This window comes from Lepidochelys olivacea (assembly GCF_965140295.1).
Source record: "Lepidochelys olivacea isolate rLepOli2 genome assembly, chromosome: 9".
NCBI lineage: Eukaryota > Metazoa > Chordata > Testudines > Cheloniidae > Lepidochelys > Lepidochelys olivacea.
The window spans coordinates 37,460,992-37,488,436 of record NC_140419.1 but is presented as its reverse complement, the minus strand read 5'-3'; the positions used below and the strand labels follow the sequence as shown (position 1 = coordinate 37,488,436).

Here is a 27,445-nt window from a genome sequence, read left to right as displayed (position 1 = left end):
ATGTATATGTTCATCAAGGATAAGTGCTAGGAGACTGCATGTGCTGTTATATTCAGTAAGTTGACAAGCCAGCAACACACAACTAAAAAATCAGCACATACAATAGAACCTCAAAGTTACAAACACCAGAGTTACAAACTGACCAGTCAACCACACATCTCATTTGGAACCGGAAGTATACGACCAGGCAGCAGCAGAGACAAATAAAAAAAGCAAATACAATACAATTTTGTGTTAAACATAAAAATAAAGAGAAAGCAGCATTTTTCTTCTGCATAATACAGCTTTGAAACATTACTAAGTCAATTTTCCATTGTAAACTTTTGAAGGAACAGCAATAATGTTTTGTTCAAGTTATGAACATTTCAGAGTTATGAACAACCTCCATTCCCAAGGTGTTTGTAACTCTGAGGTTCTACTGTATATCTAACAAAGTTGCTTTAGAGCTTTGGACTCAAACATGCTTTCTTATGGACTGTCAAAGATGTTGTGCCAGGGTCATTAGTTACAGTAAATGCAGAGCTAAGACTTCTCCTCAAGCAGGACAGAGGTCATAATTTCTCTCTCACATACTTGTATACTAACGAATGGTGAGTAGACAAAATAGCAGCTGCTATCCCCAGAGTCTTGTTTTTCTCTATCATATTGATTTTGTCATTATTTTAAGAAACAGAATGGATGACCTGCCTGTTCTTGTTCTTTTGTACAGATTCCTGCTTCTTTTCTTTTGGAAGACAGCTAGCCCTTGCTTCAGGAGTAATCTCAAGAACTACCACGATTTTTTTGGTCCCTGGGCCCCTTTAAACCTCCCACAAACACACTCATGCAACAAACCAGAAAAGAGAGTTGGGAGTGGAGATAAATCACCATCATCCTCAAGTAACAATTTTCTGATCGAAAGTTCCACTGTAAATTTCCTAGGCAAGAAATAGAGGAACAAGTAGATTCCAATTCTTGTGGGAAAGAATATACAGCAGGCAGAGATCTCAGTCTATTCTAGGCCTTTTCCTAGCCCAGAAAGTAGTTTAGATAACAAACATGTTTCCAGCATGTTGGAACAAGGGCTGAATATGGGATACCAATCCCCAAAACAACATTGCCCCGGGAATGCTGCAATCCCCACTTTCCCTGAGATATACAGTGCTACCCTTGGGATTTGACCTCTTTCATTCAAAAATCGAGAAAATGTAGCACAAAAATTATCACAAATTTTCAGCATTGAGACAGCCTTGCTGCAAGTTCAAGATGGTTTATGAATTGCTTTGATGCAGATGTACAGGATGAATCTTTGCTCACTTATTTAATTAAACCCCCTTTCCCACATCTGAGTTTTGCAAGTTTGATGGTACCAATTAAGGAGAACTTTACTCAAAACTTTCTCCTTAAAGATATATTTATGAAAGGTTTTGGAGGCTTTCTGGGGTACATTCTCTAATTTTGTCAACCAAGGATTCTCTGTATAGGAATTAAACTGCTCCTTAACAGTGTTAAAAGATAGACAGAAAGATAAAGAAAAAGTAAAAGGGGTTGTAAGGCTGGAGGATTCTGGTAGCTGGGTGGAATCAGAATGAGTAGACAGCTGGGCACTGAGTGTACAGCGCCTCCTTAACACATGGGAGATGAGGTAGAAGAGGAGGGAGGGGAAGAGATGGTTATAGCAGTTAGAAATTGACACAGAATTCTCCATACAATTCATAATTTCTTCCTGAACTGGAAACTTTCTCAAAACTTCTGGAAGCTTTGAAAAACCCTTCCAATGCATGCACCAGAGCCAAGCAACTCAGGAACATTGATCTAGGAATAATATCTGACTTTAGACGGTTCTAGTTCATAACAGATGGAGACTTGCAACTGTGCACCTACCTGAGGGCAACTAAAGACTCCACAGGAGCCTTGGCCAGTACAGTTCTTGCAGGAAATGCATGGCCAACGGGCAGCACGGAAGTGGGAGGTCAGGTGCTGGAGCAGAAGCTAGGGGGCTGTGGATGGGCAGCCCTCATATGCCTCGCCTAGAGAGGGTCTCCAGCAAGTTTTTTTTTTACAGGGGTTACAGCTCAGCCACTTCTGCTGGTGGGCCAGCACACACTCCTCTCTCTTGCGTGTGCGCACACACACACGAAGAATAAAGAGTAAGTAAGGATTTCATGTCCAGTCCCCTACATGTAACTAACCTGGCATAAAGAAGCATGAGGCCTATTGTATAAATATAACTAATACAGCAGCAGGCTCATTTGTCTAGAAGACAGCACACTTGTGCAGCAGCTCTAGTTCCACAATAATTAGATAATGTTTCAAGCTAGAATATTAGGAGTAACGAGTCATCTTTTGTCTGTTTCCAGGCACTTCTAGCAATAGGAAAGCAGCAGATACCTGGTGTTAATTAAAACTCATTCAATAAACTGACAGCTAACCCTCAAATTGCTGGATTCACTCATTGTGAAGAGCACATTCCTATACACATGCAGCTTACTCATGTAAGAAATATCCACTGTACTAGGATTCTCTCTTATGTAAAGATCACCACCACAGAAGCTAGCTAAAAATACGGAGACCAAAAAAAAAAGTCCAATTCCATTTCCTAATGTGTAAGAGGCAATGAGAATACAAAGTCCCATTTGCCCCATAGTATTTTTCAGCATGCTAACACATATTCAAAACAACTCTTGTACTGTAGTGCCAACAGTTAATGACAATATAAAATTAAATCCACATAGTAATGGGATCGTAGGACTCCTTTATAGGTCCCTCTCCATGCTACTGCTCTCCTACCTTCAGCTGCCTTGATTAGATATCCACTCTCTTTGCTTGGTGGCACAGCCAGCAGCTGCATGACTCTATCCAGCAACCCATGGATGACCTCAAACCCGGGGTTCTTGTTGTAGTAAATGGCACAGAGATTCCTCTGGTTCCTTGCACCTACATCTGCAGAAGAAACAAACAGTTGTACTTCTGGGTTTTGTCACGTGTTTATCCTTCCCTTTTGCATCAGTTTTTACAGTTGTGCATGGAAACATCTGTACCTCAGGGAGAAACTGAGAATGCAGAATGGCCTCTCCCACAGACATCCATCCCACACTCTGCGGAGTTGATTATAGGCACTGGCCATGCTTTAACTCATAGGTCTCCCATCATTTGGAAAAATCATGCTGCACAAATTTTAAATACTGTACTTTATTAGGATGGAAATGGAGAAGAAATGTGGTAAGGAGAAATATCTTCCCAAGTAAGCAACAGAACTCAGAATATTTCCAACATGTTATTAAAAGGTTAAAGGATTTAAAAAGCAGATTAACCAAAATATGTATATTCAACAAGAATCAACAAGATCCTGATACTTAGAATCTATTATTTTTTAAATTTACAATTTAAGGTTGGTGGCAAAAGTAGATTTATGAACAGGGAGACCCAGCCTTTTACCAGTACAAAACAAGCCCACTTCTGTAAGTAGCCAAATATAATTATACTCTCATGGATGTTTGGGGCTGTGTGTGAAGAGAGATCTTGGTCTAAGTCTAATTCCAAGAAGACAGGTTTCCACATCACAGAAGCCATCCACACAGTTAAAACCTTCCTTGGCAGTCCTAGAAGCATGGAAGATCCAATGAGAGTGCACTGTATTTTCACATCAGCTTTCAGGACAGGATTGAAATACCGGTGGTGGAGCAGAGACGCTACAGTTACGTGTGGTGCACCTGTTTTATGGATATCAGTCTCAGACTGTCAAATCAAACACCTCAAATGTATATTTTAAAAAGCTTCGTAATTTCCAAAATTAATTACCATATATCATGTGTTCACACAAAGCACTAAAACGACAGCAGCCTCCCCCTCCCCCCCCGCTTAATTTAAATTCATTTTGATTAGACTATTCATTTCACCAGAATACTTTGTCATTTTCTTGTCACATGGATACATTTTAGACACAAGTGTACTACAGAATCATTATATTCCTGTGCCTCTCCAGACTAGACCATGGCAGTGCACTCTGCTTGGGTCTGTCAAAGGTTACTCAGAAGATTCAGCTAATACAGAATCCTGCTTTTTAATTTTTTGAGAGGAAAAGGATAATACATGCGTTCTTATCTGTCAGTTCACTTATGGTGAAATTCAAGGTATAGTTAGTATACCACCATCCTGCTAAGCTGTCTATATCTAGGCTTGGCAGACTTTTAAAAAAAAATATATTTTCAACAGATATCAATGTTTATTTTTAAGCATTTTCCCTATTTTTTTATTGATTGCAATTTTCAGTTATGTAAAATGGGTTTTAAGCTTTTTTATCTTTATCAATTAAAATTTCCAGTTATGGGAAATTATGGGGGGGGATGGACAATATAGGGGACAGAATCATTTAATGACAGCAGATGTGGAGATTCAAAAAGTTAAAGCTTTATAACTGTTAAAATACAAACTGTCAATCTCAAATTTCAAGATATTCTGAGTAAACATCCTTAAATCAAATGAATAACTTCTCACACTGCATCTTCTTTACTTTGTCTGTATGAAATTTCAATCATCATTGATGGAAATACTTTTTCGTTGATTTCTGTGTGTGTGGTGAAATCAACATTTACCAGCATTTATTAATGAAAATCTAATCCTCCCAAGCCTATCTATAGCCCAGTTCTCAGAAGTCACTTCTCCCCTTATGGTGCACTCAGCAGAAACCCCTTGCCTGGCCGTGCCAAGGGTGGGGCTTGCTGGCTGGCTGTGCCAAAGCTGGCCCTTGCAGAAGTCAGGAAGGGCTCTCTGTGGGCTGGTCTACACTACTGCTTAAGTCGACCTAACTTACGTCCCCTAAGGGTGTGAAAAAGACACCTCCCGAGCGACACAAGTTACAGGAACCTAAGTATGTCCACATCAGCTCTATGTCGACAGGAGACTCTCTCCCACCAATAAAGCTTCAGCCTTTTGCTGAGGTGGAATAATTATGCTGACGGGAGAGCTCTCTCCTGTTGGAATAGCGCATCTTCACCAGATGCACTACAGAGGTTCAGCTGCGCTGCAGTGTAGACTTGCCCTCACTGACAGTCCCTTTCTTCTAGGATAGAATTTGCTCACAACAAAATACCAGCTAGAGCCTGATTATTTGTACAGCACCACACAAGATGTATGGATTTTTTCAGATTGTAGAGAGTCCTCCAACATTTAGCCTACTGATTAGGTTTTGTTCCCCTCAGAGTCCATCTCTTCTCCCTTAAAGTGGGAGAGGAGGGTTGCCTTAATTCTCCTCCTTTTGGAGAAAATATGTTATGAGACATGTTTTTATAAGCCTCCAAAATTAAAGTTACAGTTATTTATGAAGATGACTCATTTTACTGCAAAATATATTTCATGCTTTTCCCCTTGTGCTTTTCATTCAACATCTGTGTGTAGCCAATGGGAAAGATCATGAGATGCTAGAGACTTCAGAGGAATCACGGAACATTAGGATCCGAGCCCATTTTCAAACAAACATGGACAACAGAATTCTCAATATGAAACAAAGCCTGAAAGAAGAGCAGCAGGTCGGATTACCATAGCTAAAATATTTTTGCACCTGGATGCCTAAAATAGCAGCAGTAGGCAGAACTGTATTCTCTCTCTCATAAGCCGCATCCACTGATCAGACAACTCTGTCCACTTTTCTCCAATGCAGACCTAGCAGCAGTGATTCACATATTTATCATTCTAAATTTGATTAGTGCATACTTCTGTATATTGGGTTGACCCACTCCACTTGCTACGATGGCTGCCATTCAGATGCTAGGTGCATTCTTAAAGAGATTTGGAACGCCAATTTGGAATCCCTGTCAGAGAGCATTTGGGTTTGGCCTTCGACTGCTTCAAAAATAATTGGTCAATTCAGCATATTTGGTCAAATAATGTCCAAAATGTCCAAATATTTTAAACACACTAATTTATTAGAACAGTAACAACAGTAACAAAAAAGACTAAGACTTTATGGTCTCCTGAGGGGTAAGGTAGATACTCATGTCTAATTACAAAAACCAAGTTACTTAACTGAGTTATTTTAACTCAGAAAAATGTAAAATGAAACGAAGTTCTACAAAACGAAAGAATAATTATCTTTTTTTTAGCAATGTTAGATTAGCATTTAAATGTCAATGTTATTCAAGGCTGAAGAGTTACAAAAAAAGAAAAATTAAACAAATAAAAGAAACCCATAGCAACTATAAAAGAAAAAAGTTATTTTTAAATGCAGTTATGCTAGGTAGGCAGCAGGCCAACTCTTCAAGCATCCTGCTTTTCATTATCTTCTTTTTCTTTATCAGCTTCAACTGCTTCATCTATATCTTTGCATTGATAGCTTGGTATACAAATAAAGACATATACAGTGTTTGTCTGGAATCTTCCAGGACAATCAAGATGTTCAACTTTCTGTCAGTTTGCCTTTTTCCCAACAGATGACATAAATGTATAGCAAAGTTAGTGATTTAAGACATTTGTGTAGGCTTGCTAACACACACTACCATACCACAATCAAAAAGGTAGGCCACTGCCTATATCAGGGCATTCTTGATGGAATGTGTGACAACACTTGACCATGGACAAATAATATGTGGTCAACTGACCAGCCTGCCAAGCCTAGACAGAATACCAGAAGTTCATGTCTCTACACCAGATGTTGGGATCAAGAAGCAGCAGCCTCAACACTAGAACCCAGATGAAGCCAGTCAGCCTTTTCCATCCCTTTCTACCCTTACCTTGATGGAGACAATTCAGTTGGAGAGTAATTTTAACACCATCTTACCAGCCTCAGAGGCTCTGGCTGTCTGGCATGAAGGAGCTGTCCCCTACAATCCTATTTCATCTGTTGGAGTGGAAAGAGCATCTGTGTCAAGGCCCCCTTAAGCACTTAGATGGAGGGAAGCTTGAAAAATCCCCTAACAGCTGGAGATTGATCAGTTAAAAAAAACAAAAAACCCGCCAGCTATTCTCTAGGAATCCTGATGGGCTCAGGAAAAGTTTCCAAGCTCAGAATGCTCCAAGATCTCTACTGAACTCAAGTACTAACTAGTACAGAACAAGTAGGGTGAAGAAGGATAAAAAATTATTCAAATCTTGGAATACCGACAGTTTGGGTCTGACTAAGCTTTTTTCAGGAAATATTTGTCAGCGGTCTCCTCAATAACAGGAGTAGAACAAAGGTGGATTTCATCTCGCTCACATGTTAGGTGATTCATGAGGACATCATTACTGATAAATCCTCAGAAAATTCAAAGTAGGTCACTTGGATTTTGGTTTGATCCTGGTACAAGTTATCAAACCACTATCTGAACCCATTTCTTCAGTGTCACTCTTCTAATACAAAGTAGTAAATCTGGTAGCTATCACATCTGCATGCAGAATATCTGAGCTGTACTCCACAGATCTCACGAGACACTTCTCTCCTTATTCTATACCAATCCTAAACACAACAAAAGAGAAACTCTGCCAAATGTTGGACATACTCAGAGTGGTTAATATCAACAAAGCAAGAACTCAGGCATATAACTAACCTATACCTACTGTACCATCTCCCAGTGAACAACAAAAAAGGCATTTAGAACCATCAGTTACTAGGTGGCTAATGTATTGCATTAAAGAGGAATACAAAGTACAAGAGTAAAAGCTCACAGGCAAGATCAAAGCTCATCCTTGTGGACCAAAAGTCATTCATGTCTTCAGAAGATATTTACAAAGCAGCAGGCAGATAATCTAGTACCATGTTTGCTAGACTCTAACAGTGGCTCTCAACCTGCAGCCCAGTGACCACTGCTAGAAGCTAGACATGCAGGCCTGTGCAGACACTGCCTTCAGTGAAGGGTTCTCTGTTATCCAAGAAGCTTCTAAATACTAGAATTGTAGCTTTCAGCTTGTAAAAAGTAACTGTAGTTTCACTAGGGTTAATTCCCAATGCCGGAATGGCAAACCTAGACAAAACAGATCTGATGCCTGGTACATCTGATATCTCTTCTCGGGTATCCAAGGTATGCAATTCAAACCTAATACTTTCTTCATTTGTATCCCACCTCTCCCTGATGCCTATAAGTAACTATAACATCACGGTTACAGGATAATTTGTACATACATATGCAATATATATATTATTATGTTATTGCAGCCTATAAATCAGGTTAGACCAGGCACAGAAACTTCACATCCTCCCTAACCATGATGAAAATATACATTTTACCCCCTCAAAAAGTTCTCTGACCAATGAGCTAATAGAATTTTGCAAGTATGCAAAAGTTTACATATATAAACAACTGATAAGAAGAAAACCTTGTTTACTATTTCCTATTCCCTTGGGCTGTTATGTCCTTTGAGAATGCACGCTTTTTGGAGATATCTTTTTGTACAGTGCTTAGCATATTGTAGGCGCTATTAGAAACCACAGCAACAAAAGTTAGGTTGAATTTTACTTCACAGTTACTCAGGTAATTTATGACTTCCTCATATCGTTATCCCGAACAAAAAGGTGGCCACGACAAAAAAAAATACTTCAAATTCTTATACTTCACATTTTCAAAATCACTGAACAAACCTTAACCAATGAGTACATTTTGTGTTCACTCAATCCTTCCAAGCTTTGTAAGTGCTGTAACGCTCAGTCGTTCAGAGAGTCAATACATTATATCACAGGAAGTTCATTCACTGCACACTACGGGGAAAACAGTATTTGGAACTTTATGCCAAAGCTGGGGTTTGTTGGAAATGCCTCAGTTCTTTGTAAATCATTTAAGAGAGCACTTGTATCATGCCATGAAACAATTCTGTGGGCCTGCCAAATATGTCAGCCTAAATTATATATGTATTTCACCGACTTCAAAGCACTGCCTGGAGATGCTGCTCTAAAATAACTTAAAGGATGGGCAGCTGGCTAGGACTTTGCGAGCCAAAACAATGTAATGAAAGATAGAACAGTGGTGCATGCTGCCCCCTAGTAACTTTAAAGGGTTTAGAAAAGATGGGATTTTGAAAGCGTACACCTGCTCAGTTAAACACTAGTCTCACAATCAATCAATTTCACAGAAATCCGCATTTGTATATAATTACAGTAAGGCCTGCAAGAAAATGCACACAAACAACTTCAACTGCATCCACAATTTAATCTCAACCATGCTAGAGGCAGACTGCTGCATACTTGCAAAATTCTACTAGGTAATTGTTCAAAGAACTTTTTGAGGGGGTAAAATGTATATTTTCATCATGGTTAGGGAAGATGTGAAGTTTCTGTGCCTGGTCTAACCTGATTTATAGGCTGCAATAACATAGTAATAACACTAGAGAAGACTTTACCAACCTAACAATAAGACCAAACCGCAAGACAATATTCTATGCAACTCTGCAGAGGGTGCACAGAACTGTGCGACACATACTCAAACCCTGCATTTTCTCTCTCTCATCCTTTGAGAAGGAAACTTTAGTCAGATTTGGATTTATTTTTATTAAATCTGGCATGCATTTTCCAAATTTAGTAAATCAAAATCTATGTCTCATATGTGAGGAGGAGAAGTATGTTTTGTTCACCTTACTAAAGATGAAGTGTGGGCAAAAATATTTTTATTAAAAAACAATGCATTTATACAGCTATATTTATTCACATACAAATGACTACTTCACATTCCGTGAGTGTCAGTGATCTTCTGATCCATACTTTTTAAATTAACTGGAAATTTTGCATGCCAAAAATATGAAATAGTAAAATTAAGTTAGTCAGAATGATAACGTAAGTGTACTGCAGGGAGTCTCATTCCATATGTGAAAACAGGACAACCCCATATTGTTTAATGTCTACAGAACTGTTGTTGATTTCTCATTCCTTTTTTCCTTTGAAACTATGAATTACAGCACATTTAGATTTAAGGCCCAAAAATTAATCTGGGAAAGATATTAAGCAGATTTACTGAAAATATATACCACAAAATAATTTTATTATTTGTATTCTGGTAATTCTCATACCGTACCAGGCACTGTGCAAATACATCGGAATACAAAGCCCTTATCTCAAAGAATTTATCTTTAATCCACAGCAATGATTACTGCTAAACTTAAAGTACACTTTAAGAGTAGGCTTTTATAACACAGTTAAGTGGCCATTTGTATAAGTGGAAGCTTAAAAAAATCCTACAGTGAGAACCCATGAAATAACAGTAATTTATTTAACTAGTACATTTCATGCAGCCAGAAGGAATGCTCTCTTCCCTCCAACATAAATAACCTCTACACCAGTTATGAAGAATGCTAAAGCTATTCTGCCATCTGTACCATGTTTTGTACATGCTGGCAGCCTCCTTGCCCAACAAGTAATGAGCCTGGATCACCAAACTGTCTGCATTTAATAAAGAGTCTGCATGCTTTGCTAAAATTGCTTATTTTTCCTGGCAATTTTTAAAAAATAATCCACAAATTAAGTTCATCAACAAAGCAATTTACTTGCTATTTTGTTTACGTCTTATGTAAACCTTTGTTTCATAGACACCAAATAGGTTAAACACAGCATGAAAAGCTGAAACCAGATAACACAGCAGCACTCATTTCTGCTACTGTATTTAAGGTAGTGTCAGGATTTTTCATTATGAAGTGGCAGAAATTTGCTTCAGGGTTGCAACGCAGCACACAAGGTCTTGCCAGCAGAGAAACAGATCTATATACATCCTTCTCCACCAAGCCACCATGTGAAGAAAAACTAATTCAGTAACTTGAGTTAGATTTTTTTTTTATATAGTTTAGTTTTCTTTTCCTTACAGCTTGCAGCACTCTTATATATTTCCAAATAAAAATTATGCTGTTTTAGGCCCCAATCCTGCCTACAACCAGGCAGAATACCATTAAAATCTTTGAAACATGAACTGACTGCTTTGGCTATTTAAAATATAACCCAACTAAGACTGCAGCATGATACTGAAGGAGACATGTTTATCTCAGCACTCTGCATAAAATGGGAACATACTCTCAAGTAGATGATTTGATAGATGTGTGGGAATTTTATAACACCAAGAATTTCTTTCTTTCTTTTTGTTTTTTTTGCATGTGGACTTGCCCCAGTCTTCTCCAAGAAACAGCAATACACTTGCAAGACATCCACTTACACAAGGGGAGGGTGTGCACAGCCCCAGTATTGATCTAACATAGGTTACATATCTATTACAATGGTAAAGGAGACATTAGCTATCGAGTGAGGGAGGGTATCACAAAATAAAAAGTACTTAGACAAATCTGTCAGATCAGATAATCACTTTTTACTAAACCCCTAAAAGGAAAAAAAGTTATTTATAAATTCTGCAGATTTGACGGTATTATCCTATAGGATTCTCTCCTATGTCTCACACTCCCAGTACAGGTCCTCCTGGGCCTCAGATATGGTAGTTCAGCACGAGACGTCTCCCCACCCCCACACTGGGATCTCAGCATCAACAAAGGCTGTCCCAGGTGGAGATGTGCAATAAAGATTTAAAAATACCATTGCAATCATCAGACCCAACTTCTGTAGCATGGTCTGAGCTGTCGTGTGATGAGTGACAAATCCTCACTGGCAAACTTACTATGCCCTGGATCCTGCCCTGGGCCAAGGTGGCTATGAGTTGAGCTTTTCTTATTGATCTCTGACCTACTTAGTTCTCTATGGGGGACAAGCCAAGACTTTGGAATCACTTGGTTTAGGTACCTAGCGAGCTTTTCAAAAGTGCACAGGAACCATTGATTTCAGTGCGTGTTAGGCACCTATCTGCATGTTGCCCAAATACCATTAAAAATCTGGCCTTTGAAGCAAGGGAGTTCCACGCTGGTGCTGTGAGCATGAGCTAAGCGAGAATGAATTCTGTAGCAATATTTTTGATAAACAGAGATTTACCCACTATTACCATTTATCAAGTAAATAAGCATTTCTTGAGAGGCACTTGCCCATGAAGTTGGGTACAGTACAGATTCCCTGAAGGACATAGGCCAAAACAGCTAAAGGGTTGGACATTATAAAAATTAAAACCACTAACACTGTAGGACCTGTTTTAACAGAGTTATAGAAGTAGCACCTCTTAAAAAACAGCAACTTAAAACAGAGCAGGCCAGAGTTCTTTCAAAAAATCATGAATCCTTGCACAGAAGATATGAAAAGCTCTTGTGTGCTCAATGGGGTTCTCTTACCTTTGGTGGAATCTTTTAAGACAATGTCAGAGATTTCAAAAAGTTTCAGAGGCAAAGGCATCTTTCTATTAGCAGCAATAGTCTTCAGGAGGCCAGGCAAGAGGCTGGTGCGTGCCACCTACAGGTCAAACATGAAATTGCATGCGTAAAACAACCTGGCAGGTTGCGTAGGTGCTTTATCTTTTCTGGGTTTGCTTATTTGGAATTAGTTTTAAAATAACCAGGTGAAATAATGCAGTAATTTCAGAAGTTTATCGCTCTTTATTTTAGGATTATTAAACCTGAAAATGTAGATTCATGCATTTACTGCTCAAGGATCTCAAAGTGTCTTATGAATGTGCATGAACATTCATACCCACATTTTGCAGGGGAAACCGAGGCACAGAGCACTTCAGAGGCTTGTCTGAATTTGTATGGCACATCCGTGACACAGGAAGGGAAAAAAACTCAGGACTTCTCATTCCCTGTCCCCAGCTCTAACTACAAGGTAACACTGCTTCCAAATACATAGATTGAGAATTTCTCTAAGGAACTAAAACAATTCATACATATTTCTGATGCAAAGTGACATGTACCATCAGTTATACTTTCAAGGAATGTGTCATCATATTGCAAGGGTCCTCATGAATTTTTAAGCAAGAGAATGGCTGAGGGATGGGATGCTTCCTCTACTTCTCATTGTCAGTGGTGTGAGTTCAAAGGGTTCTTGCTCCAGAATAGAGGATTTAGTAGCTAGGAGCTCAGCAGCTCTTTTGCTTTGCAGTAGTGTATATATAATGGACAAATGAAAGCTATTTATTTGTAAGCCAGCTGTGAACCAATCTTAAAAATTCAAGACATCAGCCAGATGACTGATGAGTGGTGCAAAAGCAGCAGCAAAGAGACCTGGCAAGGTGGCAGCCAGGTACACAGGGAAGTTAAAATATGGGTTTAAACTTAATTTTGAAATTTGGATTAAGCTGATGGGGGCATAAATATGTGGAGTTTAAACATATAAAGACAATTCCTGTTGATACAGAAAGTAAATACTAAGATGACTTCTGAACAGTCATTCATAGGCCTGCTGGTGACTATCAATAGCACAGGTGATATTGTAAGATACTGTACTGTAATATGCTTAAAATATGTGGAGAGACCACAGTGATGGACAACCAGAAGTACCTATGATAGAAAAACAAGGAAACAAAACACGAGGTACTCACATTAGTGTTTTTTCAAATGCAGTTCACCCACATTTACTGTGCCCTGCCTTCAAATGCTGTCTTAATAAAGTGCCCCAGTTTTCAGATTGGCTCAGTGGGACTAGATTTTCCACTGGAATTTACAAATCATGAAAACACTTCTACTGAACTTAGATTCTCAAAAAGCCTGACTTTACTAACCTATATTTTGGGTGAAACTTGATCTCTCTGCTGAATTTTGGACTCTGCAACTAGTCTAGATTCTGCTGATACAAACGGACATTTAGAGATTTAGGATTTAAAGGTGGAAATTACTGTAACAAAACAGGGCCCCATTTTGTCACCCCTAATCCCATTGGGTAGCACCTCATTCCACTAAGTTTACACTGTTTAAAATATTATTAAGTATAAGGGGGATAGAATTGGGCCCTCAGAAGAAACTGCAAGCAACTGTATTTTACATGTGCATAATCTCTCTATTGACTTCTAACTGCATTAAAAGTGGTCACCACATTTTATGTATTTTCTTCCCTTTCGATATTTAAGTTACCTCCCAAATTGCAGGCTTTACCTGTATTTTCGTAATGTTACCTTGCTGATTGGTAACTACCTTCTCAGATGTTTAGGGAAGCTGGTAGTGCAAGAATTAGACCTGAAATTAAACTACTCACCTGAAATTCCGCTGTTTTGGGATTAGCTATGTGCACTGCTTTTGTTGAAGAGATGTCCGCACCAAGTTTATCTGCAATATCTTCTTGGGAACACTGAGGAGAGAGAAAAAAAAAAAACACCAACCAAACACAGTCAAATGGTTAAAATATACAGAGAACCGATGATAGAACTTGATATCAAGAACAATGCAAGATCAGCGAGAGTCATGTTAAGGGGCATCAGAGCTATTGCTGATCTGCAATACTCACTTGTAAGCACAAAAGAAAGCGAAGAATGAAGCCTCAGCCTTCTATCTAAATGGGCTGGTTTATTTATGCATCAATTACTAACCAAAATAATGCTAGATTAACAGGAAAAGGCAAGAGTGTATTAGCTTTTATCATGGGTAATTATCAACTATTTTAAAAATAAGAGGACAGATTCTTCCACTCTGATTTCCATTGAATAGTAATTTCCTGTGCAAGTAGTCCCAGTGGAATCAGTCCTACACTGAGCCTTCGCACAGAGAAACCAATCCCACTGGGACTACTTGCAGAATAAGCTACTACTGTGCATTGGTAAGGGTTACACAATCTAGCCCTCAACTATCATGGCTCCATTAGGCTCTCAAGGTATCATTAAAAAGCTAGTTACTAAAATAGTACAAGTGACCTATTTAGCTCACTGATCACCTGTGCACACTGAGTGACAGAAACTATCATTAAGGCCATGCCTACACTTACAAGCTTACAGTGGCACAGTTGTACCAATACAGCTGTGTTGCTATAAGATCACTCCGGTAGCCGCGTTACGTAGACAGGAGAGAGCTCTTCCATCAACATAATAAAACCAGCTCAACGAGCAGCAGTAGCTATGTCAGCAGAAGACACACTCCCGCCAACAAGCGCTTATGCCGACAAAAAATATGTCGCTCAGGGGTGTGTTTTTTCACATCCCCTGAGCAATAAAATTTTTGCCAACATAAATGCTAGTGTAGACATGACCTAAGGTTCACAGTCCAGATTTCCAGAATTTATAGCTCTACTAATGCATTAGGAAATTGATACATGAACTCTGCATGTAACTGAGGATTTGCTAGTATTCTGCAATCCTCCCAGAGTGTTCTATTTGTGTTGGCAGTGCTCCAAAAGGGGTGTTGATTGAGCAAATGTGAGCAAAATTAGCAGCTGACACCATTGGAAAGAGTGGGCTTCTGAATGGAAAAAAATTATTGCTGACCTTAGCAGGAATTTTTTATGGTCAAGTGTTTTCAGATGTCTAGCTAAACTTTGTTAGCGGACTATGACGGGACTGAATACACACTAGCTAAATCATACAGAACTCAATGTTACTCTTTTGAAGCTATAGTTTTGGGCTCAGACCAAAGAATGGATTACATGTGAGAATGACTAATGGACATTTCTCATCCAAAATGTACATGAGGTTGCGGAATGGTGCAGTATGTATGACACTGAAATGATAGGTGTGTTTCATATATGTGTTTTAAGAACCTGGCAGTGATACGCCAGAGCTCAGATATCAATGCCACAGCAGAAACACAGATGTGAAACATGCATGACATGATATAAGTGCCCGATCTCACAAATCCCTACCTATGTAAACAGCCCTTACTATTGTAATCACATGCTGCTGCAATTCATAAAGATCAGATAACATGTACTGCCGGGATGCATATAAATTCAGCATTTTGAAGCATCCCAGTTATCTGATGTTGAAAACACTGAAGAGACATTCATTGTACTAATACATGAATGAAATCTGTGAAAGCTTTGAACACAGGAACACATTGTGCTTCCCCTATCATTGTACTACTACAGATCATCTTACTACACTGCATATTGGTAGAGTGAAAAATAACTGGTAGCTATTATCCTGGATAGGCCAAAGTTGAAAAAAAAAAAAAAATCACATCTGAACCTCCTGGAAGTCAGGAGACAGAAGTTTGAAGCCAATTTTTATAGTTTTACATTATCCCATTACATTGGGATTATGATATTTGGTTTCAAAGGGTAAAATTTTCAAAGGCACTTAAGTGCTGTAGGAGCCTAAGTCCAATTGAAAGTCAGTGTCATAAGACACTTAGATGATTTTGAAAATATTATCCAAATATTAACTGCGAATCAGATAACAGTCTCTGAAAGGAGGATGAGTGTCCTTTCAGGGTGCATGTGTGCATGTGTATTTTTTGCACCACGTACAGGGTCAGCTATTCGTTATATAAATCTCATGCATTTCTGAAAATCCTTTTTACATCTAGATCTACTCAAATATAAGGGCACAATCTGGTACAAATTCTGTGGCCATATTAGCACGTGGGCACCTGCCATTATGTTCACCCAAGTACTTTTATTCTAAAGAACTTATTTAGCATACTAAAAAATGTTTTAAAATCTATTCTGAAGAGTTGCTGTACATTGATATCTGATTTGCTAAACTAAATATGGTCATGTGCATTTAATATTTTTTAAAAACATTTACTAGTCTGTATTATCAACTAATGGTCTGCACAATTCCAGTTTTCAAAACTATACTAACTGCAGTTACGGACATAACTGTGGTAAGAAGTACTCTTTGCTGTGAAACCCCAATCCCTTGCAAGGGTCTGAGTACTACTGTAACAACTATAACAGTCTATATCTGTGCAGGAAGCTGGAAGTGAGACTGTTGCATGGGGACGTAAGAGTACAATTAATGCATAATTTATACTTTTTTAAAAACTTTAAAAAGATCTGTAAAAAAAAACAATTTTGCTGACTGAGGCTTTGCATAACACTAAAACAGCTGAAGCAAGCATTCACAGACAATTACAATACCCAAAAAAGAGTTCAGAATGGAATGGCTGTGAACTATATGAACTGCAGTGTTATATATGGGGTATCACTATTCATTTTGTTTCCACATTATTAAATTGTAACCAAATACATTTGGTTTGTTATTAAACTCTGGCAATCTTGAGAAACAGTCTGACAGTCTTCTACCTCAGTACTATTCATGTAAAGTGAAATTTAGAACAGTTCATTTCAGCATCCATATTTCACCTCTATATTTTGAAATACATGCCAGATTAACAGTCAGCCATTCAATTCCTCTGAGGACACAAACTCACACAACACTCATTATATTGTAATACCAAAACATTAGCAAACAAGCATGTCCCAAAACAAGATCACATAACATTTGCTGCATTTACACTGCATGACACCATAAGACTATTATGTTCTGATTTGGCTCCCTAATTGTTTCAGTATACAACCAAAAAATCCCAAAGTTAATAAAAATGTACCAGTGCAAAAGTGAGCGCTTCAGTGAATCCAGCAGCTGCCAAGTCCTGTCTCAGAAGTTCTGTGAGCTTATTGAGAGGAAACTAAAAGAAATCAAGACAGTTTTCATCTTCAATCTGAAAATATTTATGATGCTTTTCCTTGATAACTCTGCATGTTACACTACAGTGAATGTTGCTAGTAAGGTTGCTTGCATGCTTTAAAAAACAAACAAAAAGCATCAACCAGCTGACTGAGAAAATGAATCTCCCAATTAAAGATCTAACAACAGGTCCACGCTTAAACCCTGTCTTTTTTCCAAGCACCAGCAACCACTGGTCTTGGCTCTACTCAGATCAGTTGGGCATATGTTTTGTATCCAATCCATGGTAAATGCCTTCAACAGCAAAGCATGTCCAAATATTGTTTAATTCTTTGGCTCTGTTTTTCTCAAAACCCTTCTAGTGTACAATAGTCATTTACTGACAATATAGAGATTTATTTATGGGGACAATCTTACTTGATTGGCTATGGTGTATGTTTTTGGAATAGTCATCTGAATGTTGTTATAACCATAAGCTATTGCTGCATCTTCTATGATATCACATGCATGGATAATGTCCGCTCTGGTAGGAGGGATTTCAATTTCTATATTGTTCCCATTCCCTGTGACATGTGACTTCAAACACATCCTGGTCAGCAGCTTTGCAAGACTTGATGGTGTTTCACTAAAACAAGACAACAGAATCAATATTAGGGGACTTTTACATCACATTGATTAGCTTTTAAATAAGATACTACCTTTAATTTGCATAGTGTCTTCCATGATAAAGAATCTCAAAGTACTTTCAAACTGTATACATATGTATCACCTATCAGTGCCATCTCTTAGACAAAACATGACAGCAATTCTCTGCCAGCAAGACTACACAATAATTACAGGAGGAAATGAAGAATCACTCACTTAGTTGAAGAGCATCTTTAGGTAGCTGATATAATTACTCAAGTTAACATGCCAGTTTTTAGTGCATTCTAAAATTCAACTGAATACACAATATATACATTATAAAAATATCACAATAACCGATGTATTTTACCACAGCTCATTAATTTCAATTAAAATAAAAGCTAGGTTTGCACAACATACCTGATTCCAATTTTCTTGTTAATTAAATCAGGTTTCACTTTTTCTCTTCTGTAAGCCAGTTCCTACAAGGGAAAAAAAGGGTTTACACAGAAAGTTACATTTGTGACTACTAAGATCCAGCTGTGACATCTTTCTAATCCAACTTCTTCTGACACCACTGACAGCCACAGAAGAGAATTCTGGAATGCAGGGTTGGGCTTAATATTTTAGAATAACCATAATACACTTTAAACAAACAACATCCTGATATGCTCAAATAAAGTTACTTTTAGTTAAGATGTAAGTTTTTAGGCACCTTTAATGCCTTTCAAGTGAACATTTGACAAAGAGAATACCAAAAACAAAGCACTGACACGATTAATGGTCATGCCTGGGAACTCAGATTTCTGGAATGGACTTTGGAATTCTGCTATTGGGAGTAGGGCAAATCAAACTACCAGGAAGGTAGCAATTCCTGACACCTTGAGCAGAGCAGAGAGATGACATAATTCTCTCTTCCTTGTTTTACCAGATGTATAAATCAGATCAGACATAGGCTTTTGTAAAACTCAGTGCAGCTCTTGCAGCCACAGAAAGCAGGAAAACACACACACAAACCAAAAAATAAAACAAGACCCTGTGATAAATTCGTTAGTAAAATTGTTTAAATACAAAACAAACCCTCCTAAACAGTTGCCTCAAGAGGGAAAAAGTGAGTTAGTTCTTTTTTTGCCATATAAAGGCCTGGAAATTTTGGGGTTTAAAAGATTTTTGTTCTGCTTTAGAAGTATCTGGAATGATGTCTGGTTTTCTCCATTTTTTTCTGGAGGTCTGACCCAGAGATGTAGATACTGGATACTTAATTTGAAGGGGAGGGATTTGGAATCTAACGAGAGGTTCCTCTCCCCACCCCGCTGTTCATTTACCGCACTGAGTCAAAAAGACATTATCAAAACAAAAGATACCAATATAGGACTATAAGAAGTCTGAATCTAAATAAAAGTCACTTCCCCTCTCAATTAACCAAATTTCATTTGCTTGATATCTATGCTAAGCCTAACTAGATCTCCAGTTGTCCACAGCTGCTTTCAGGGAAAACGTGGGACCATTTCCATTCTGCTTATTTTTAACAAAGCAAAAAAAGCATTAGCTATCACCCTAACCCTACAGAGAAATCCATGGGTGGGCACCTGAGCACATGCAGAGCCCCTCTGAAGTCACTGAGCAGACATCTGCCCACAGGCAGTTCCTTGTATGATTGGAGCTTCCAAGAGCAAAGGACCAAAAAAGCAACATTAAAGTTATTTAACTGAAAGGCATCAAAAAACTTTCCAGATCTGATAAGCAAAAAAGTTAAGCCAAGGATGATTTCAATTGCCCATCAATTTATAGGGGGTGACAGCTGTGGGGGCAAAACTTCAAGCTAAGCAATCATTGCAGGAAAAAGCAACTTCTATGGGCTTTTGACCCTAGATTACATGCCTTGATTGTAGCTATACTTACTACTGGATCAGGCATAATACATTTCAAATGGGTTCTAAGCTACAACAGTGACCTCAAACCCACTTCAAACTTTCCCCTTCTTTTGGGATATCAGACTACTTTAGCAGTCCTATATTTTTAGCTTTGACAGAAATGGAATGTTTACAGTGAACAGGCTAGTGGGATAGCAGGAAATGAGGACTGTGCCACTGTCTTTTACCAAACCTTCATGTGTATAGAAATCCTTATCCCCCAGTCATCTCTAGAATACTTACTGGATAGATGCAGGTTCTTCCATTAAGATAAGTTACTTCTGCTGCTTCAACACTGAGGAGGGAAAAAAGTCAAAGTGTGTAAAATGTGGGATTTGACCGACGAGTCTGATCTCACTGACAGTAAAGGATTATACTACTCACGTGAATTGCTTCTCACAATATTCACTAAACATCGTGACTAAGATATCGAGGACAATTTTTGCCTACAAGAATGAAGAAATACAACCACATTAAAATCTGTGGGTTCTGCTATTTAATTTTAAATGACACAAAATATCAGATTTTCTTTGTCATGCTTCAGATTTTTAACTTAGAATAGAGTGAACACTGCTCTGTTTATTCCTTTAACGAAAAAATGGAAATCTAGAATGCAAGATACAACTTTACATCTCATGGGTCACATTCAATTAAAAAAAAATGGGCTTCTGTAACAAAGAAGTCCCTTCAAAGACATGAAAAATGGAAGGCTTTGGATGGCACTGAAGTAGACAGAGATTTTAGCTAAATTCAGCTCCCAAAGACATGAGAGCCTTTATTACAATATGGGTCTGGATCTTGCAAAGACTTACACTAATGAACAGTCCCACTGAAGTTAAAGCAAGTAAGAGTCTATAAACTCTAGGACTGTGCGTTTTCTGTAAAAAAAAAAAAACATGATCAGATCGACCTAAACTGTAAAATCTGTTTTTTGAGGAGGATATTTTGAGAAGTTAGTGCATGAGTCATAAGATTCAAATCAGTTTCTGTGAGACATCAAAAAACCTATTTAGCCTGAGGCAGACATTTCCTTTACACATACTGAACATCCATTTTAATGTTCATAAGTTGTAAAGAAGTAAAAAAAGCACAATAAAGGTGCTTATTGTTGGGATTCCCTCCAAGACCTCTTTCCACTCAACTTCAAGAACACAGTTCAACTCCAGACTTTGTCACTCAGGTAATTTTATTCGGCACACAGCAATGCTAGGGGTGATGGATGCAGGATACATCACAGCTCCGAAGTTACACAGAGCCCTCTCCCTTTATATACATTACACATCTCATTGTATTTATTATACATTGCATCACATGTTTTTGGATTGGCTTGGTTACTTTGCTTGGTTTCTTTACAGCATGCACTGTCCACGCACTGTTCATGGTTTGACTTCCTCTTTACCTCATCTTCACATTTCTAATTTATTTTGTCCTTGTTATCTAGTTCATAGTAAATAGTTCCATGGGTCTTTTCCCTCTTCTCTTAGTTGGCTCAGACATTCTGTCTTCTTAGCCTGCTGACCTATGCACTTACCTTATTTAGAACAAACACACTGTTTTCAACCTGATGATTCATTAGCTTCCCTACTTCTATCTTTCAAAAAATGAGGCCTCCCTCAATGTGTTAATTACATTTATCAGCCCCGAGAATGTCCTCCCATAACACAAAAATCTAGTTTAACCCTTGTAGTATATGGATTAATTTTAAAAAAGTGTTCTTGCTTTTACAAAGCATAAGTTGGACTCTGCCAAAATTCTCAAAGGAGTGAACGTGCATCCACAAAAGTTGCTTGGACTTGCGATTACCAAAATTGGGTGGGGAAAGGTTGCCCCTGGGTTGACACAATGAGAATTGTACCCCTACAAAGAAGTGTACTCATGCTTGGAAACTTGATCTTCAGTTTCATTTGACTCTCTCTCTTTAAACAAATTAGAATAGAATTATCAAGAAGAAAGGCATCCCCAAGAAGTTTTATTGCTAAGGGGTCAAGGGGGAAATGATTCTTTGTGAAGAGAACTCTGCTAAAATATAATAATCTCAAGGTATTTTTCACTTTTCAGAGCTGTTCAAGCACAGAACAACTATCAGCAAGAAAGAGTATTTAATCTGAATTACTCTCAAATTGAACACTCAGTATCCATTCAGGAACAAAAATGTCTGGCCCTGAACAAATGGAACTAGAAACATTTTAAAAAACTTGAGTTATCCCCAGAGCAGTCATAAAAATGAAGCATGAGGACAAGCTGGTTAATACACTCCCCAAATGGCCCCTCAACTTTTCCTGCTCCAAAATGTATAATATATGCCCATCTACTCTATTTGTTTGCATGATGGTCCTGTTACCCTAGAAGAAAACAGTTACATGTATACCATGATATGACAGCATATCAAAGACAGTAAAGCTTCATTTACCTTTGTAATATCAGTGGCTGTGCATTCAACAAACACATTTCTGGTATTTAGGCTTATTTTTGTATGGTCTCCTACAATAAACAAATCCAAACACACATATTAAAAGAGGTTAGCATATTTCTTGGAACAACACAGATATTGATTCACCTTATTCGGAATCCAATGACATTGCTGTTGTCTTCCACTGGCCAGAAAATCACTTTTCTTGCAGCACCAACAGCTCTTAAATAGAAAATTCGAGTCTCCTCTTATAAATCAAGAGGCAAGAGTGAATGCATAATAGCAGGGACACACACTCTTGTGTGGAAGACTGGGGTTCAAAGTGAACTTGGGATACTCATTTCTGGGAGGTTGCATGGGTCTGTGGGAGCTATGAAGGCAATATCAGCCTCCAGTCAGGGAAAGCAAAATAGCAAAACAATGCCCACCTCGTGGTCATAACTAGCACTGCACTCTCAGAGGATGTGGTTTGCTCTAGCAAGTGCCAACATCATGATTGTGGCTTATTAGGCTGCAGGGTTAGGAAAGCACCCCTGAATAAAGAGAATGAACATTTTTAAAACATCACTCAGATTGACAAATAGCCTTAGGACTACACTTGTGGAGATGTGTAGACTACAGAAATTGCACACCCAGCTAACATGGGTATAAAGAACAGTGTAGACAGTAAGGCATTGCTTGGGCGAGCCAAGCAGAGACAAGCTTTAACTCTAGCGTATAGACCCTTCATGGCTCTCTACACACCAAGCAGTGCTTCCCACATGTACACTGCTTTTTTAGCAGTGTAGCGTCCCCCTGCTAGAGCCTTTCCCTGCTGCAGTGAAAGACTTTGGCAGCAGAGAAAGACTCTGGCAGTGAGGAGGCAGCGGTGAAAGGCTCCAGCAGTGCCCCGCTGCCGCAACCTTTCCTCGTTGTGCCTGCCCTGGTGGAGTCTTTCACTGCCACGTGTAGCTACGCAGCCTGTCTTTCACTGGGGTTTGTAGGTTCATGTACCCAACATACCACCACAAGTGTAGGCAAGGTCTAAGTCACTACTCTGAAGAACTGAGGGCTTTTTCTTGACATGTCCTAGGTAAAGCCTAATGGGAAGCACATTGGGATACACAGGGTCTTCCCTGCTTTAAAATGAGAGAGAAAACAAACAGCCCATATTTAAACCAAGGACATTGGTCAATACTTACTTATCAGTCTATTGGTCAGACACTTCTTACTTGTGAAAATTCAATAACCTTCCCCACCTCTGCCCCTCCCTCAAAATTGCCGAAAGGATGGACAGAAAGGATAGCGCACTGGTTAGAACACTCGCCTGGGACTTGGAAGACCTGGGTTCAATTCCTTGTTTTGTTACAGACTTCCTGTGTGACCTTGGTCAAGTCTGTGTCTTAAGTTCCCCTTGGGGAGGGGTGGAGGAGAATAGCACTGACCTACTTCACATGATGATGAAAGGAGAAATATGTAAAAATTGTGAGTGCTCAGATCCCATGGTAATGCGAGCTGTATAACATGGATAGCAGAACAACATTGACAAGAAAGAATTGGTTACTGGGTTTTGTTTTTTTTGGCCAGTTCACATTTTGGAGGATTCCAACTTGCAGCACAAAAGCTAAAAAAGAGCAAGTAAAATTTTGGAGCGCTCTCAGACTGATGTAAAGAAGTTTTTAGGATTCAAAAATTTTCCCATTCCATATCAGGACAAACCTGAAACCTTTTGATTTTTTTTTTTTTTTGGGTGATAAACTAGAGAGAAATCCACACTAGGGCACTCACCTGATCTAATAGAGCAGGAATTTGAACCTGCCTCTCCCATATCCCAGGTGAGTACCCCAACGACTTGGTTACTGGCTATTCTGCTTTCTCTGCCCCTCAGCTCCAGCCCCATCCATTCATTCTTGGTCTGAGAAACCTCTCTCAGCAAAACTTTTGTAGGAACTGGTATGCACTGGCAAAAAGTTCTGTTTCAACATTTTCCAAAGAAAAAATGTTTAGTTGGAAAATTCCTGACCAGCTCTAGTTAATGTTCCCACAATAATCTAAAATGAGCATTCACGTGTTTACATTTCAAGAACTATATGATGCATTGATTCTAACTTTGAAACATCTCTGAAACATCATCCCTTAAAATACACCAAGATATGTGAAATTTAATTCAGCCTTTTGAATTATTAAAATGCAAGCAGCTGGAATGTTTAGAGCTAGAATAATCTGAAGCTGCAATGAGCCTAATCAAGAACATTTCCAAAAGGATCAGAGACTGTGGCTGACATCACATTCGAATTTGGAACAGGTGTTAAACATCAGAGATAGATAAAAGTGCACTGCCTCTTAAAATTCAGGTCAGCTGTTTAAGATTTGTAGGGATGACTAGAAAAACACATCCAAAGTGAGAATGTCATTGGTGATCAGATCAGTCACTGTAGAGAGTGTGTCAGACCCTGATTACATCAGAGATACTGACTCTTGGTCTAAACTCTTATTATGGGTAAAATGAAACTACATCTCTCTTTCTGTCTAAGGAAATATTCTTGCCATTATCATGTATTGATCATGTATCAAGTATTGATCTGCTTCACTAGTCACCAGAAATGCCCTTCCCAAATCATCCATGAGTCCCTCTTATACTCAGAGGAAACACTGTTAGAAACCGTGCCAACAAAAATTGCAGCCCAAAAAATTTATTTATTTAATCAAAGCCTTCTGGACTAATTTTTTATATACCAAATGCTCTCACAGTAATTGATTAACAGTACTGATAATTACACTGGATTCACGCCCAGGCAAATGGACCAGCATTCACTATTACCTACAACACAACGAGAGATACAAATTCTACCAGTTATTGATTCACCTTGAACTAAACTCTTCAGCCAAATGACCGATGAGTAATAGGTCTGTACCTGTTATGCCTATCCCATAGTTGCTCATGAAAGCCCCAACAAAGAAGTCCGTCATTTAGTTTCCAGTGGCAAGGGTACCAGAAACATACATACATGCATTAGTAGTGAAGAATAAATGAAAAAATCATGACACCATTTTAAGAAAAATGCAACAACCCACATAATACTCAAATGTTTGTTGGCTACACCATCAGAAAAATAATTGTGGCAAAATAATATGTAATCTTACCATTGATAATTGGTGGCATGGAAAGAACGACACTGTTGCTATCATAGATAACTGGATAGAGTAGTTTGTTTTCAATTATGTGTAAATAATGCTTAAGTTGGCTGTCAGTCTGGAGAAATAAAGTACAAGTTGAATTTCAGATTATCTCAATCACAAACCATCACCATATGACATAATCCATCCACGTTTTTGCCTGAGTAAAGGATTAGGCTCACAGATATTACTTCACTACAGAAAGTTGTTTAAAAAAGGAGGGAAGCCCAGAAACAATTTTCTATTTTCTCATTTTAACACGAACTTCAAAATATTACTTCTTAATCTGTGAGTACGAGGATCACAGCCACCCTATCTTACTCAAGCCGAACATTGTGATTGTTCATCGTAAAGGAACTTCCATTTCTTGTCCTAAGCAGAGAGCACTAAGCATGCGAAAGTAACGGTGTCCCTGGTTTACAGCAATTGGTTTTAAAGGTGAAAACGTTAGCTCTAGAACAATAAAGAAAAAAAAAATTCTAGTCTCCTAGTACTGATGGGTTTACACGGAGATGCTCTCCAGTATCTGATCCAAACGATTTCATCTTAAAAGACCCATGATATGAGGGGTGTTGGGGGTGGGTGGGTGTTATTTTAAATATAAACATCTGTTGCCAGAACATAGACAACACAGTTTTCTTCTGTGTAGTCCTTCTAGCTTCTCTATTCCTCCTTGCTTGTTCTCTACCTCAGTGTCCTGTCATATCAGCTTAGATAGAGCATACTGGGGCTCTCTTTACTTGTTATGAAAAGCTCATGTGTCCCATGGTGCTTTATAGAAATGACAACACTATGAACACTTCCATATTAGAAAAGTTACTTTTTAAAACAGACTTGATATGACTTCTTCCCACTAATTATTGACCCACACATGGGGTTCTTTTCATTGTGGAGGGGAGCCAAGAATGGCATCTTGTTAAGCTTGAGCACTTTAAACAGCCACCCTGTCCTGCTACAGCCAGGCGAATATTTCAACATCTTCTGCAAATACATGATCAAATAAAAAAAAAACTGCACTTGCTTCAGTTCACCCTTCATGTGTTCAGTTTCCTGCCAGTAAGCTCATTCCTAGAATATTCATGGGATGTTCCAGAACCTTGAGCATTAAGGCAAAATGTTCATGGAAAGCAATCTTTGTGTTGATAAATGTGACTATCTGCATCAGAAGCCTGATTCCAAGAGTTATGTTTATCCAAAAAACAATACCACGTGACTTACATGGGTAATAAAAACTGAACTGCACAGCACAATTTTGAATATCAAATACAACCAAATGCTCATGAACAATTCTAAGACCAACGGTGAAATGCTCGCTCCATTAGACTCAGTTGCAAAACTCCCATTGATGTCAATGGGGCCGGATTTCACCCCAAGAGCTAGTTGCAGAAATTAGGTGAGTAATGTCAAATAAATATGAGAGAAACAGAAGTTGCTCAATTCAAAACAACTGTAAGGATTCAAATGGAGAAAGGCTAAATTATTTCAGTCAGTCAATCACACTGTCTTAGACATCACAACAGTAAAAAGATGCATAGGGGTTTTTTTGTTGTTTTTTTTAAAAAGGTAAAATCCAGATATGTTCTATTAGTGATAAGAATTCATCGCATTGAATTAAAAAAAACAAACCACCTCACTGTATTTTTATTACAATTTCTATAGCAACAAAATTTAAAACCAGTTCCACCAACATATGAGGCTGATACTTTGTTCACTATAATATGTTTCAGTGAGCACACATAGGAATTTTAAGGTATTTTTGTGACAACTGGTGGACCTCTATTTTGTCCCATGAAAACAAAAGGAGCATTTTGAGGCGGAATTAAAAAAAAAAGACAGCTGAATACACCAGTTATAATCCTTCAAATAAAATATTTGTCATATTTCATACAACCATCTCCAGGACTGAGATAACTGGGTATGGAGCCTTTTAGCTTGTATACCATTTCACATTTGTACATTAGACTGTGATCTCACATCAGCAGTAAACAAAAGTTACC

The 27,445-nt window shown here is 38.4% G+C and overlaps 1 protein-coding gene across 3 annotated transcripts in view; it reads right to left on the bottom strand.

Moving 5' to 3' along the window:
* FARSB (phenylalanyl-tRNA synthetase subunit beta) overlaps window positions 1-27,445 on the bottom strand; it is a 54,145-nt gene that overhangs the window by 21,158 nt on the left and 5,542 nt on the right. For all 3 annotated transcript variants that reach the window (XM_084640069.1, XM_084640071.1, XM_084640070.1), the window contains 10 exons: window positions 25,416-25,524; window positions 22,293-22,363; window positions 20,267-20,328; window positions 20,126-20,177; window positions 18,390-18,451; window positions 17,763-17,970; window positions 17,266-17,346; window positions 13,982-14,074; window positions 12,130-12,247; window positions 2,770-2,922 (listed from right to left, as the gene is read on the bottom strand). In XM_084640069.1, coding sequence (XP_084496195.1) covers window positions 2,770-2,922; window positions 12,130-12,247; window positions 13,982-14,074; window positions 17,266-17,346; window positions 17,763-17,970; window positions 18,390-18,451; window positions 20,126-20,177; window positions 20,267-20,328; window positions 22,293-22,363; window positions 25,416-25,524 — 1,009 coding nt within the window. The remainder of the gene's footprint in view (window positions 1-2,769; window positions 2,923-12,129; window positions 12,248-13,981; window positions 14,075-17,265; window positions 17,347-17,762; window positions 17,971-18,389; window positions 18,452-20,125; window positions 20,178-20,266; window positions 20,329-22,292; window positions 22,364-25,415; window positions 25,525-27,445) is intronic.